This window comes from Oncorhynchus nerka, linkage group LG15 (genome assembly GCF_034236695.1).
Source record: "Oncorhynchus nerka isolate Pitt River linkage group LG15, Oner_Uvic_2.0, whole genome shotgun sequence".
Classification (NCBI taxonomy): domain Eukaryota; kingdom Metazoa; phylum Chordata; class Actinopteri; order Salmoniformes; family Salmonidae; genus Oncorhynchus; species Oncorhynchus nerka.
In genome coordinates this window covers 23,288,615-23,302,296 of record NC_088410.1, presented here as the reverse complement: position 1 = coordinate 23,302,296, position 13,682 = coordinate 23,288,615, and the positions used below count along the sequence as shown (strand labels likewise).

At 47.1% G+C, this 13,682-nt stretch overlaps 1 protein-coding gene across 1 annotated transcript in view; it reads left to right on the top strand.

Moving 5' to 3' along the window:
- The window catches only part of elfn2a (extracellular leucine-rich repeat and fibronectin type III domain containing 2a), a 14,039-nt gene extending 2,836 nt beyond the window's left edge, over positions 1 to 11,203 (top strand). Inside the window, 4 exon segments of the mRNA XM_065001309.1 lie at positions 1 to 135; positions 2,871 to 3,868; positions 4,161 to 4,500; positions 4,502 to 11,203. The exon segment at positions 1 to 135 is cut by the window's left edge and continues 15 nt beyond it. Coding sequence (XP_064857381.1) covers positions 1 to 135; positions 2,871 to 3,868; positions 4,161 to 4,500; positions 4,502 to 5,752 — 2,724 coding nt within the window. The 3' untranslated portion in view covers positions 5,753 to 11,203.
- Positions 11,204 to 13,682: the final 2,479 nt, after the last annotated feature.

Below are 13,682 nucleotides of genomic sequence, written 5' to 3'. Positions count from 1 at the left end.
CTGAATGAGAACAAGCTGAAAGCAGTGCTATTCCACTCCATGTATCGCTTCACCAACCTCACGGACCTCAACCTCACCAAGAACGAGATCTCTTACATAGAGGACGGGGCTTTTACCCATCAGGCCAACCTACAGGTAAGGGATTTGATTGGTTGGTTGATGTGTTGAGATGAAGGGATTTGATTGGTTATTTGTTTGATTCGTTGGTTGGTTGGTTGATAAAGAGATCTTTCACATAGAGGACATGGCTTTCACCCATCAGGCCAACCTACAGGTCATTGGTTTGATTGTTTGGTTGGTTGGTTGGTTGGTTGGTTGGTTGGATGATAATGAGATCTCTTAGTTCAGGGATGGGCAACTCCTCTGGGGCCTGATTGGTGTCACCCTTTTGCCCAGCCCCAATTCACATACAGTAACTTTGGAAAGCATTCAGACTCTTTGACTATTTCCACTTTTTTTAACGTTACAGCCTTATTCTTAACTTGATTATTTTTTTTTTTGCCTCATTCATTTACACACAATACCCCATAATGACAAAGCAAAAATAGGTTTTTAGAAATGTATGCTAATTTATAAAAATAAAAAAATGTCACATTTACATAAGTATTCAGAGTCTTCTTGGGTATGATGATGCTACAAGCTTGGCACACCTGTATTTGGGGAGTTTCTCCCATTCTTCTCTGCAGATCCTCTCAAGCTCTGTCAGGTTGGATAGGGAGAGTTGCTGCACAGCTATTTTCAGGTTTCTCCAGAGATGTTCGATCGGGTTCAAGTCCGGGCTCTGGCTGGGCCACTCAAGGACATTCAGAGACTTGTCCTGAAGCCACTCCTGCGTTGTCTTGGCTGTGTGCTTAGGGTCGTTGTCCTGTTGGAAGATGAACCTTCGCCCCAGTCTGAAGTCCTGAGCTCTCTGGAGCAGGTTTTCATCAAGGATCTCTCTATACTTTGCTCCGTTAGTCTTTTCCTCGATCGTCCCAGTCCCTGCTGCTGAAAAACATCCCCACAGCATGATGCTGCCACCACCATGCTTAGGGATGACGTTCTACCGTAGGGATGACGTTCCACCGTGGGGATGACGTTCCACCGTAGGGATGACGTTCCACCGTAGGGATGACGTTCCTCCAGACGTGACACTTGGCATTCAGGCCAAAGAGTTCAATCTTGGTTTCATCAGACCAGAGAGTCTTGTTTCTGATAGTCTGAGAATCCTTTAGGTACATTTTGGCAAACTCCAAGCGGGCTGTCATTTACTTTATACTGAGGAGTGGCTTCTGTCTGGCCACTCTACCATAGAGACTTGATTGGTGGAGTGCTGCAGAGATGGTTGTCCTTCTGGAAGGTTTTTCCATCTCCACAGAGGAACTTTGGAGCTCTTAGTTGTTCTAAATGCACTTCTTTCATTTAAGAATGGTGGAGGCCACTGTGCTCTTGGGGACCTTCAATGCTGCAGACATTTTGTTGGTACCTTTCCCCAGATCTGTGCCTCGACACAATCCTCTCTCAGATTTCTACAGACAATTCCTTTGACCTCATGGCTTGGTCTTTGCTCTGACATGCATGGTCAACTTTGTGACCTTATATAGACAGGTGTGTGTCCCTTTCCAAATCATGTCCAATCAATAGAATTTACCACAGGTGGACTAAAAGTTGTAGAAACATCTCAAGGATGATCAATTGAAACAGGATGCACCTGAGCTCAATTTCGAGTCTCATAGAAAAGGGTCTGAATACTTATGTAAATAAGGTACTTCTGTTTTCATTTTTAAGACATCTGCAAAATTTCAAAAAATCTATTTTTGCCTTGTCATTATGGGGTATTTTGTGTAGAAGGCTGAGGATTTTATTTGATCAATTTTAGAATAAAGTTGTAATGTAACCAAATGTGGAAAAAGTCAAGGGGTCTGAGTACTTTCCGAAGGCACTGTACCTGACTCAAATAGTCAGTTAATCCGTTTAGAATGCAATCAGTATAATCAGCTGTGTTCGCTAGAGACGGGGAAAAGTGTGAAGCCACTCCGGCCCCTGAGGACTGGAGTTTCCCATCCCTGTCTTACATAGAGGATGGGGCTTTCACTGATCAGGCAAACCCACCTGTCAGGGAGGAGTGGGTGTTTGATTGGTTGATCGGTCGGTTGTTTCGTTGATTGTTTGGTTGTTGGCTTGATTGGTCGACTGGTTTATTGATGGATTCGATTGACTGATTTGACTTTACTTACTTTAATGCGTGTTAAGGTTTTACATGAATACAAAACCATTTAGGGTAAACACAATAAGTCAAAAGGAAATTCTCAAACAATACCCTCTTCTCCATGTTATAGATCAATAGTTTGACCAGTGTGTTATGTAAGTGATTTGAGAAAGCCAAAGATTTACTGTATTTCCCTTGTGCTCCCATCATCGGACTGGTTACTGGAACTCTTCCCCAAGATGAAACCCTTCTCCAGCTTCATTTAACAGCCCAAGTACATGGAAGCCATTTTCATTAGATTCAGAGTCCATGGCACACAGGGATGTTGCTATTTGTACTTACTAAGATGGAGGAGAGCCCAAGTATTGCCATTGTGGTCCCTTCTAATCCTACGTCCCCCACCTGTTCTCCCATTGTGGTCCCTTCTAATCCTACGTCCCCACCTGTTCTCCCATTGTGGTCCCTTCTAATCCTACGTCCCCCACCTGTTCTCCCATTGTGGTCCCTTCTAATCCTATGCCCTCCACCTGTTCTCCCATTGTGGTCCCTTCTAATCCTACGTCCTCCACCTGTTCTCCATGCAGTGCACTGATTCCAGAAGCAGTCTTTTCGTAGGGAACATACTGTCATTTGAGATGCCAAAGTCTTACTGTTTCTCCATTGTGGTCTCCTCTCATCCCAGGTCCTCCAGTTGGGTTACAACAAGCTGACCAACCTGACAGAGGGGGTGATGCGGGGCCTGGGCCGCTTGCAGTGCCTCTTCCTCCAGCACAACCTCATCGAGGTCATTGACAACAAAGCATTCGAGGAGTCCAGCTCCAGCCTCAGCAGCATCGACCTCTCGTCCAATAAGCTGGCCCGGATCGATCCGTCAACGTTCACCGTGCTAAACCGGTTAATGGTCTGCGAGCTGGCAGGAAATCCTTTCCATTGTGGATGTGATCTGTATAGTTTTCTGACTTGGTTGGAGGCATTTAATAACGTGACACATACATACGACAGGCTGCAGTGCGAGACCCCCGGCGAGCTGTTTCTCTACCCGCTCCTGAGCCCCGTGGCCGGGCACGGGCGCAGCGCTCGCACCATGCTCGCCACCATCTGTCGCGACGGCATGATCATACCCGGGATCACGTCTCAACCCGGCACCGACTGGGAGGGCTCCGGGATGGGCCCGGAGATGGACGGCCGGGCCGGGCCGTATCATCAGCCGACAGCGTCGTCCACGGCCGACCCCAACTTCAACCCCAGCATCAAACTCCAATGGGTCAGTCTGTCTGCAGCCAAGCTGATGGTCCAGATCCCTAAACCATACAGCAAGATGTACGTCCTGGTTCAATACAACCAGAGCTTCGTCTCGGACATCCAGAACCTCAAGGAGAAGAAGGAGAAGGTGACGTTGGTGGATCTCAAACCTCACACCAACTACACCTACTGCGTAGTGTCTATAAGTAAAAACCAGCGCAACAACCACACGTGCATCTTCTTCGCCACGCGAGAGGCTGGCACTGACGACCACCACGCCAACCCGTCAACCATGACGCATTACATCATAACGATCCTGGGGTGCCTGCTGGGGATGGTGATCGTGCTCGGGCTCGTCTACTACTGCCTGAGGAAGCGTCGGATGCAGGAGGAGAAGGAGAAGGCGATCAGCGTGAAGAAGACCATCTTGGAGATGCGGTAAGAGGGACAATGGGTTATTTAGGTTGTTGAAACCCCAGCTCTTTATTCTATGTTATTTGACATTATTTTACTCATCTCTTTTATAGCCTTGTTGTTTTTTATTATTCTCTCTCATTCCATTTTATTGTTGATACAATAAAGTGTGTTTGTGATTTAAATGCACTTTAATTCATTAAAGTTTGATTCGAGGTTTGAATAACTTGGGACTCATAGGTAGATGCACCTGAATTGCATACAGCTATTTTACCTGAGATGTAAAAAATATTTTATCCTTGTATTTTATTTCCAGGTATGGACCGGAGGCTGCAGCACAGGCAGCTAACGACCCGGCAGCCATGCAGCATCTCCAGGAACAGGCCCAGAACCAGGGGCACCACGGAGGTCACCTCCACGGAGGAGGGGGTGGCGGTGGTAATAAACTTCCCCCCTCCACCTCCTCCAGCTCCGGCATGCTCCACGGTTCGGCCAACACCACCTCCTCCCGCCTCTCGACGCTCCCCCAAGTGGAGAAGATGGCCACGGCGTTCGGTGAAGCCATGGCAACCAATAAAGGGAACTATATGGACGTGAGGACTGGGGCAGGATTATCAGGAGACGGGGGAGGATTATTACTGGCAGGGGGAGGAGGAGGGGGAGGCGATACTGGTGGATATGCGAGGCATCAACGGTTGCAGTGAAGATGGAATGGACGTTGGGAATGATTCGGATGACGACGGGCACGGATCTGCGTCGGAGATCTCGACGATCGCCATGGAGGTCGACAAAGTCAACCAGATTATCAACAACTGTATCGACGCGCTCAAGCTCGACTCCCTTGTTGCCACGACAACATCTGGCGACAACCCTACTTCTCCTCCACCTGCTTGTATCACCTCCCTCGCTCGGAACCTCATCCCCCTCTCCCAAGGCCTCGCTGACACCTGCCAGATGCTCGCCTCCTCTCCCAAAATCCATGCCCCTCCCGCGATGACCCCCGTCCCCCTCGTCATGCCCCTCTCGGAGCGTCCCGGAATCAGCGGAGGGGGATTTCTCTCGCCACCCTACAGGGACCCACCACCGGCGAATGCCGTACGACCCTTACAGAGGCAGCTGAGCGATACAGGTGTGGTGGTCATGGGTGCTGGGAAGAACCGATGTAGCGTGTCCTCGGCTGGAGGATCCACGAAGAGCACCAGGGTCTTCAGTCTGGATGTCCCAGAGCCCCGAAGCCCGGGGCCCAACTCCTGCCCTCCATACCCAGAGAAGGGGAGCCCTGTTGGGTGTGGGGAAACCATGGAGAGGCTCCCTCTTGTGGGTGGAAATGGTAGTGGTTGTGGTAGTGGTGGTGATGGAAACGGGATGGGTTGTGGTGGTGGGAACGGAATGGGAGGAGGGGTTAATGAAGGTGGGGTGAATGTCAATGGAGGTGGGGTGGGTTGCGGAGGGGGAGGGAGAGGAGGGGGAGGCCCGGGAAAGCAGCAGCAGCATCATCATCTGGAGGTACATCCAGACTACCACTGTTCTGAGCACAGGCACTCCTTCCCCGCCCTCTACTACGAGGGATCCAACGACTCCCCCTCTCCCTCCCCATCCCAGAAGGCCTCCTTCCTCAAACCCCTGGGACGTACCAAAAGGGACCCTGCCGCCTACTCCCAGCTCTCCCCTTCCCGGCACCACAACTACTCCGGCTACTCCTCCAGCCCCGAATATTCCTCGGAAAACACCCTTCGAATCTGGGAGAGGTTCCGGCCACACAAGAAAGGCCCTCGCGACCCTCGCGAAGAGGCGACGTATATCGCTGCAGGCCACGCCTTGAGGAAGAAGGTTCAGTTTGCGAAAGACGAGGACCTCCATGATATCCTCGACTACTGGAAGGGGGTGTCGGCCCAGCAGAAGCTGTGAGAGATGAGGAAGAGGTGTAACCTAGAGGATGGCATACAGAAGGAGAAGACAGTGATGTCATAATTCTCAAGAACTCCCAGACAGTGAATGGACCTGAATGACACAACTACAACTGTTGGCTCCCATGTGTACTTCCTGGTCTCTTTTATGACATCATCTGTCTTCTCATTCTTTAACTTATCCTAGGCTGTTACAACAGCAGACTCTGACAGGGGATGAGGAGGATAGTAGTGGAAGTTATGGGGGAGACAGTATGTAGTAGTAGTAGTAGCATGACATGGGGTATTGTTTTTTTCTACAGTTCCACAATGGAACTACAGGGGTTCCACAATTCTACAAGTCGTTCCACAGAAATTCCACTGTTCCATTGCGGATTCCATCATGGTTCCACAAGAGTTCCACAGTTCTACAATGGTTCTACAGAGGTTCCAAAGTTCCATAAAGGGTTCTATAATGTCTCTGTAACAGTTCCGTAGGGGTTCTATAGTGGTTCCAGAAGTTTCAAAGTTCTACATGGAGTTCCATAATGGTTCCACACTGAGCTTCTAGGTGGTTCCACATTCTCTTTTTTTCCAGGTTTGGGTAAACAAAAAAACAACAATATATCAGATTTCGTTTTGTCTGGCACATTGGTCCTTGCAGACTACCATAGAAAGACAGAGCCAGGGTGATGAGGACTCAGTAATGACTGCAGAGTCCTGTCACTAGCAGGTGTCCTAAGACTCATTACAACATATCTCCCAACAACAAGCAGCAGCATTACTCGGCTTAAACCCTGGTCCCTTAAACAGCACAGTTCATAATCCCATCAACATTCAATTCATTCACTAAACACTGGATGCATCCCAAGTGGCACCCTATTCCCTGTTTTCTGCACTACTTTTGACATGGGCCCACAGGGTTCCCATAGGGCTCTGGTCAAAAGTAGTGAGCTATATAGGGAATAGGGTGCCATTTGGGACGCAGAGTCATTTCACTCTGCAGCCCACCACCTGCCTCCCTAGCAGCGTCATTTAGAGAGATAATTGAAAGGGGATGAGGAATTAGCAGTGTTTGCCTCAATCTCTTCTACTTCCTTCGGAGGAGGGGGGAGAGAGGAGGGAGGATGGAGGGCAGAAGGAGGACAAGGAAGAGGGGGAGGATATTAAGCGATTCTTATCGTGTTAATTGTTCTCGGCTGTAATTAGCCCAGGAACAAAACAGGTGGAGATGCTGGCGTGGGTGGACACGCACCGAGAGGTGTGGACGGTGGGAACCAGGCCCTGGAGCCCCTCTCTGTGTTTAGCAGGAGCGTGCTTATCGATTGGAAACACCTACACATGTTTTACAGAGTGTGGCATGCTGATGGGGCGCTCCGCCATTTTGCTTTCTCCTTCTTCTTGGCCTTTTCTATATCAGACATGTGGATTGAGCAGATACATTGCATTCAGATAGCAAACAAGGAGGAAGGGACGTTTACACACACACACGCGCACGCACACTCTCCGTGTGTGTGTTCAGATTACTATGAAGTAAGCCATTTTCCAGACCTACTTGCTAACATTTCCCTGGCTTCGAGCCAATTTGTTATTTACAGGTATAGCATATTTTTCTTTTGATAAGAAAGTCAAAGCTTCCTTCAGGGGAAGATTAAAATTTACATTTCAATAGTGCTAGTCATGCAAAAACCACTTTAGGCTGGGTTAGGAGAGGTGGAGAGAGACGAGTGTTGGCTCCCATATTAAAGCAGAAGGTAATCATGTCGGAGAAGAGAGAAGGTTCCTGGCGGAACACACAGACCTCACACAAGAAGTTACAGCTGAAATTAAAGACAATGCTAGTATGGTGATGTTTAGAAAAGCTAGAGTGCGCAAGGGTTCATGGTCTATTTTAGAGGGAGTGAGAGCGTGAGCGAGAGAGAGAGAGAGAGAGAGAGAGAGAGAGAGAGAGAGAGATGGATCTCTATGGGGAGGTCAACGAGATCATATAGCAGAGCCATAGATATAAAGAGTTAGTAAAAAATCTATCTTCAATGTTGGCAGCAAACGCTCCATACAAAAACCATAGTGCCAAATATGCTATTTATAGTGGCAATATATGGACATAGCCCAATTGTTATATTTTGTATTGGTCTTTTGACCAATCATATCAGCTCTTTTCACATCCGATTTTTTCAGATCCGATCTGGTTTGATGAAATACAAATTAGTGACGAAAAAATATAATAATTGTGTTTCCTGTTTAAACTGCCTGGTTTCTGGTCTATATGGAGGTGATAGAGGTTATACAGTGCCTTGCAAAGTATTCACCCCCCTTGGCATTTTTCCTATTTTGTTGCATTACAACCTGCAATTTAAATAGATTTTTACTTGGATTTCATGTAAAGGACATACACAAAATAGTCCAAATTGGTGAAGTGAAAAAAAAACTTGTTTAAAAAACAGTGGTGTGTGCTGTGTGGTGTATGTATTCACCCTCTTTACTATGAAGCCCCTAAATAAGATCTGGTGCAACCAATTACTGTCAGAAGTCACATAAAGTCCACCTGTCTGCAATCTAAGTGTCACACGATCTGTCATATGATCTCAGTTTATATACACCTGTTCTGAAAGGCTCCAAAGTCTGTAACACCACTAAGCAAGGGGTACCACCAAGCAAGCGACACCATGAAGACCAAGGAACTCGCCAAACATGTCAGGGACAAAGTTGTGGAGAGGTACAGATCAGGGTTGGGTTATAAAAGAATATCCGAAACTTAGAACATCCCACAGAGCACCATTAAATCCATTATTAAAAAATGAGAAGAATTTGGCACCACAACAAATATGCCAAGAGGGCCGCCCACCAAAACAGGCAAGGAGGGCATTACTCAGAGAGGCAACAAAGAGACCAAAGATAACCCTGAAGGAGCTGCAAAGCTCCACAGCGGAGATTGGAGTATCTGTCCATAGCACCACTTTAAGCTGTACACCCCACAGAGCTGGGCTTTACGGAAGAGTGGCCAGAAAAAAGCCATTGCTTAAAGAAAAAAATAAGCAAACACGTTTAGTGTTCACCAAAAGGCATGTGGGAGACTCCCCAAACATATGGAAGAAGGTACTCTGGTCAGATGAGACTAAAATTGACCTTTTTGGCCATCAAGGAAAACGTTATGTCTGGCACAAACCCGACATTTCTCATCACCCTGGGAACACCATCCCTACAGTGAAGCATGGTGGTGGCAGCATCATGCTGTGGGGATGTTTTTCATTGGCAGGGAAACTTGTCAGAATTGAAGGAATGATCGATGGCGCTAAATACAGGAAAATTCTTGAGGGAAAACCTGTTTCAGTCTTCCAGAGATTTGAGACTGGGACGGATGTTCACCTTCCAGCAGGAAAATGACCCTAAGCATACTGCTAAAGCAAATCTTGAGTGGTTTAAGAAACATTTTTAAATGTCTTGGAATGGCCTAGTCAAAGCCCAGACAACAATCCAATTGAGAATATTTTGCCTTGAAGTATGGGCAACAATCCCAGTGGCTAGATGTGCCAAGCTTATAGAGACATACCCCAAGAGACTTGCAGCTGTAATTGCTGCAAAAGGTGTCTCTACTAAGTATTGACTTTGGGGGGTGAATAGTTATGCATGCTCAAGTTTTCTGTTTTTTTTTTGTCTTATTTCTTGTTTGTTTCACACAAAAAAAATATTTTGAATCTTCAAAGTGGTAGGCATGTTGTGTAAATCAAATGACACAACCCCCACAAAAATCTATTTTAATTCCAGGTTGTAAGGCAACAAAATAGGAAACATTCCAGGGGGGTGAAAACTTTCACAGGCCACTGTATATTACATTAGCTACATGTCAATTGTGCCCCTCTGCTAACAGAGGAGTGGAGCTATAGATCAACATGCTCTCATAACACAGATACACTGACCAGGGAGATGGTTACCCCCCGTATGGGGTCCATGCTGGTCTCTGAATGTGCCCCTCTGCTAACAGAGGAGTGGAGCTATAGATCAACATGCTCTCATAACACAGATACACTGACCAGGGAGATGGTTACCCCCCGTGTCCATGCTGGTCTCTGAATGTGCCCCTCTGCTAACAGAGAAGTGGAGCTATAGATCAACATGCTCTCATAACACAGATACACTGACCAGGGAGATGGTTACCCCCCGTATGGGGTCCATGCTGGTCTCTGAATGTGCCCCTCTGCTAACAGAGGAGTGGAGCTATAGATCAACATGCTCTCATAACACAGATACACTGACCAGGGAGATGGTTACCCCCCGTGTCCATGCTGGTCTCTGAATGTGCCCCTCTGCTAACAGAGAAGTGGAGCTATAGATCAACATGCTCTCATAACACAGATACACTGACCAGGGAGATGGTTACCCCCCGTGTCCATGCTGGTCTCTGAATGTGCCCCTCTGCTAACAGAGGAGTGGAGCTATAGATCAACATGCTCTCATAACACAGATACACTGACCAGGGAGATGGTTACCCCCCGTGTCCATGCTGGTCTCTGAATGTGCCCCTCTGCTAACAGAGGAGTGGAGCTATAGATCAACATGCTCTCATAACACAGATACACTGACCAGGGAGATGGTTACCCCCCCGTGTCCATGCTGGTCTCTGAATGTGCAAACATGGACATTGAATTTTGATAACGTAGATTGAACTTTAAAAAGGGACTTTAAAAAGGGATCTATATATATATATATATTTAAATTGGTTGATCCTTCCTTCCATATCCATACTGTGGACTGAGTTATAAGATTTGCTGGAAGATGGAGCAAGGTTTGGTGATGCCTCTAGATCTGGGGACTCATTTGACCCAATATATTTGATGTACTTCAGTGGATGCCTCAGTGCTACTTATAGACCTACAGCATCCAAGTCTGGCCTTTGTGTAACGTATATTACATTTAGTTCTAAAATATATATTTAGGTTTAGTGTAGTAGATTCTATAGTGATACTTCACTTTAGGCCTACCGCATCACAAATATATTTGATTTATATTATTTATTTTATTTTTGATATTGTCTAATGGATTTATACAGTATGGCCTCTCTGGACTCATTTCACCCATATTATCTGATGTACTAATGGATGTCTCAGTACTACTTATAGACCTACAGCCTACCTGTCTGGTAAACCCATTAGATTTAAATATCATATATTTTGGGGTGATTATGTCTAATGGATACAGCTTCGCGGTATTGACCTATGACCTATGACTCCTTGCACTCTGCTTGAATTAACGTTAACGTTAATTGGCATTCTGATCTGCTCATCCGTTCTGACTGGAATCATGAATCATTGCTTTGTTGTTATATTCTTATACTCAGAATGACATTACTGACATATAATGATATTCATAGACTCATTATTGGATCTCTCTCTCCCTCTCTCTCTCTCTCTCTCTCTCTCTCTCTCTCTCTCTCTCTCTCTCTCTCTCTCTCTCTCTCTCCCTCCCTCTCTCCCTCCCTCTCCCTCTCTCTCTCTCTCCTCTCTCCCTCTCTCCTCTCTCTCCTCTCTCTCTCTCTCTCTCTCTCTCTCTCTCTCTCTCTCCCTCCCTCTCTCTCTCTCCCTCTCTCTCCCTCTCTCTCTCTCTCTCTCTCTCTCTCTCTCTCTCCCTCCTCCCTCTCTCCCTCTCTCTCTCTCTCTCTCTCTCCTCTCTCTCTCTCCCCTCTCTCTCCCTCTCCCCCTCTCTCTCTCTCTCTCTCTCTCTCTCTCTCTCTCTCTCCCTCCCTCTCTCCCTCTCTCCTCTCTCCTCTCTCTCTCTCTCTCTCTCTCTCTCTCTCTCTCTCTCTCTCTCTCTCTCTCTCTCTCTCTCTCTCTCTCTCTCTCTCTCCTCTCTCTCCTCTCTCTCTCTCTCTCCTCTCTCTCTCTCTCTCTCTCCCTCCCTCCCTCCCTCCCTCTCTCCCTCCCTCTCTCTCTCTCTCTCCTCTCTCCCTCTCTCTCTCTCCCTCTCTCTCCCTCTCTCTCCCTCTCTCTCTCTCTCTCTCCTCTCTCTCTCTCTCTCTCTCTCTCTCTCTTGCTGCACGTGTCCAGTCTTTCCTCTCTTCCTCCCACTCCCTCTCCATCCTCTCCTCCCTCCACGCCCTGATGTCCTATTCGCTCTCTCATTCCCTCTGACCCACTTCTGTTGGCTAATATAACCCAGCAACCAGCAAGCACAAAAAAACAACAACATGTAATTCACTCGCTTCTCTCGGTTTTTCATCCCTCCCTCCACCCTTGTCTGGTTTAATGGACCAAATTAATTTGCAGATGAGGTGTCTGCATCCCAAATCCAACCCTGTTCCCTATTGCACTACTTTTGACCAGGGCCTATAGGGTTCCTATAGGACTTTGTTAGTAGTGAGCTATTTAGGGATTAGGGTTCCATTTGGGCCGATTGTGAGGTGTCAGGGCCAATGAGGGGAGGTCGTGGGAGCCATACTAATATGCTGATATTATTAACTCTGCCAGATTGAAGGGTTGATTGAAATTAATCAAAGATTCCAAGGACTCTCTCTCTGTCTGTCTCTCTCTCTCTCTGTCTCTCTTTCTCTCTCTCTGTGTGTCTCTCTCTCTCGCTCGCTTTCCCTCCCTCTCTCAGCGTAGCTGGCATAGTCGTCCCAGATACAGGATCAGATTCCTTCACCCTGAAATCCTAACCTAAACCACTAGGATGAAAAATGTTGACCTCAAAATTGCCCTTAGATCTCCCAGAGGGGCTGGAGGAAAGAACGCAGTCGGACAAAGTTGCCCATATCCACTAATCTAAGGTCAGTTTAGAGGTTTCCTCCCTAATGTTTGAGGTTAGGATTGAGGGAGGGTAAGCTGATCCTAGATCTGTGCCTACGGGTAACTTCCACTTCTGAGTCTGAGAAGCGAGGAAAGGGCAGATCTCTCAGAGCCTCTAAGCCAAGGCCTTATGGGAAATGCAGATCTATCCCATTTTCCTTGACGCCTATCAGAGGTGAGGAAAGGGCAGAACTCATCCTGCTAAGGCCTTATGGGAAGTGCAGTCTTGTTTCCATGATCCTCAACTCCTAATGCTTAACTTTGAAGTGTGTTTTGACAGTGAGGCAGCAGACAGGCAGCACTAGGTGTTAAAAGGATGGAGATGCCACTGTTTTCTTTACCTTTCTTCTCTCTGACCTACAAAACAGCCATCCACAGAATGGGCTCTGATGGAAAGGTCAAATGCAAGATCTCTATCTTACAGTAGATTTATGCTGAAAAGTGGAAGGTGTGTGTGTATAGCCCCCCTATGTATGACCAGGCATTTCATGCTAATATTTAATTAAGACTTTCAACGAATGCTAATGTCCATAAAAATACTTACACCGACCCACTCTGCCCCCCCCACTCTGTCTTACTCCCCCCTACTCTGTCTTACTCCCCCCCACTCTGTCTTACTCCCCCCTACTCTGTCTTACTCCTCAACAAATCAAATAGACTCCAGTCAACCACACGTCTGCATTACTCAACAGTCACCATCAATAAGACCTGAGTTGAGTTGTATCAATTTGAGCACACAGGGATGTCCCCGGGGCCCTATTTTGGACAGCCTCCGTTTTGATTAAAAGGCCTTTTGGGTCTCTTATTGTAGCCCCTGTTTAAAAACCACCGGTCAGTTTCCTCTGTGGAGGTTTCTGGTGAATTACTAATCAATTACATTTTGATGAGCGCTGGAGGCTAACGCTACACGATGGAACTGACAGAGTACCTTTGTAAATTAATGACTACATTACCTTTAACAAAAAGGAGAGGGAGAGGGAGAGAGGGAGGGAGGGGGAGAGAAAGAGGGAGAGAGAGAGAGAGAGAGGGAGGGTGGGTGGGAGGGAGGGGGAGAGAAAGAGTGAGAGGGAGAGGGAGAGAGAGAGAGAGGCAGGCACTTATCTCTTAGCCCTCAGGTCTCTATCCCTCTCTCTGGTCATCACTAATAATAACATTAACTCATGATAGATATTA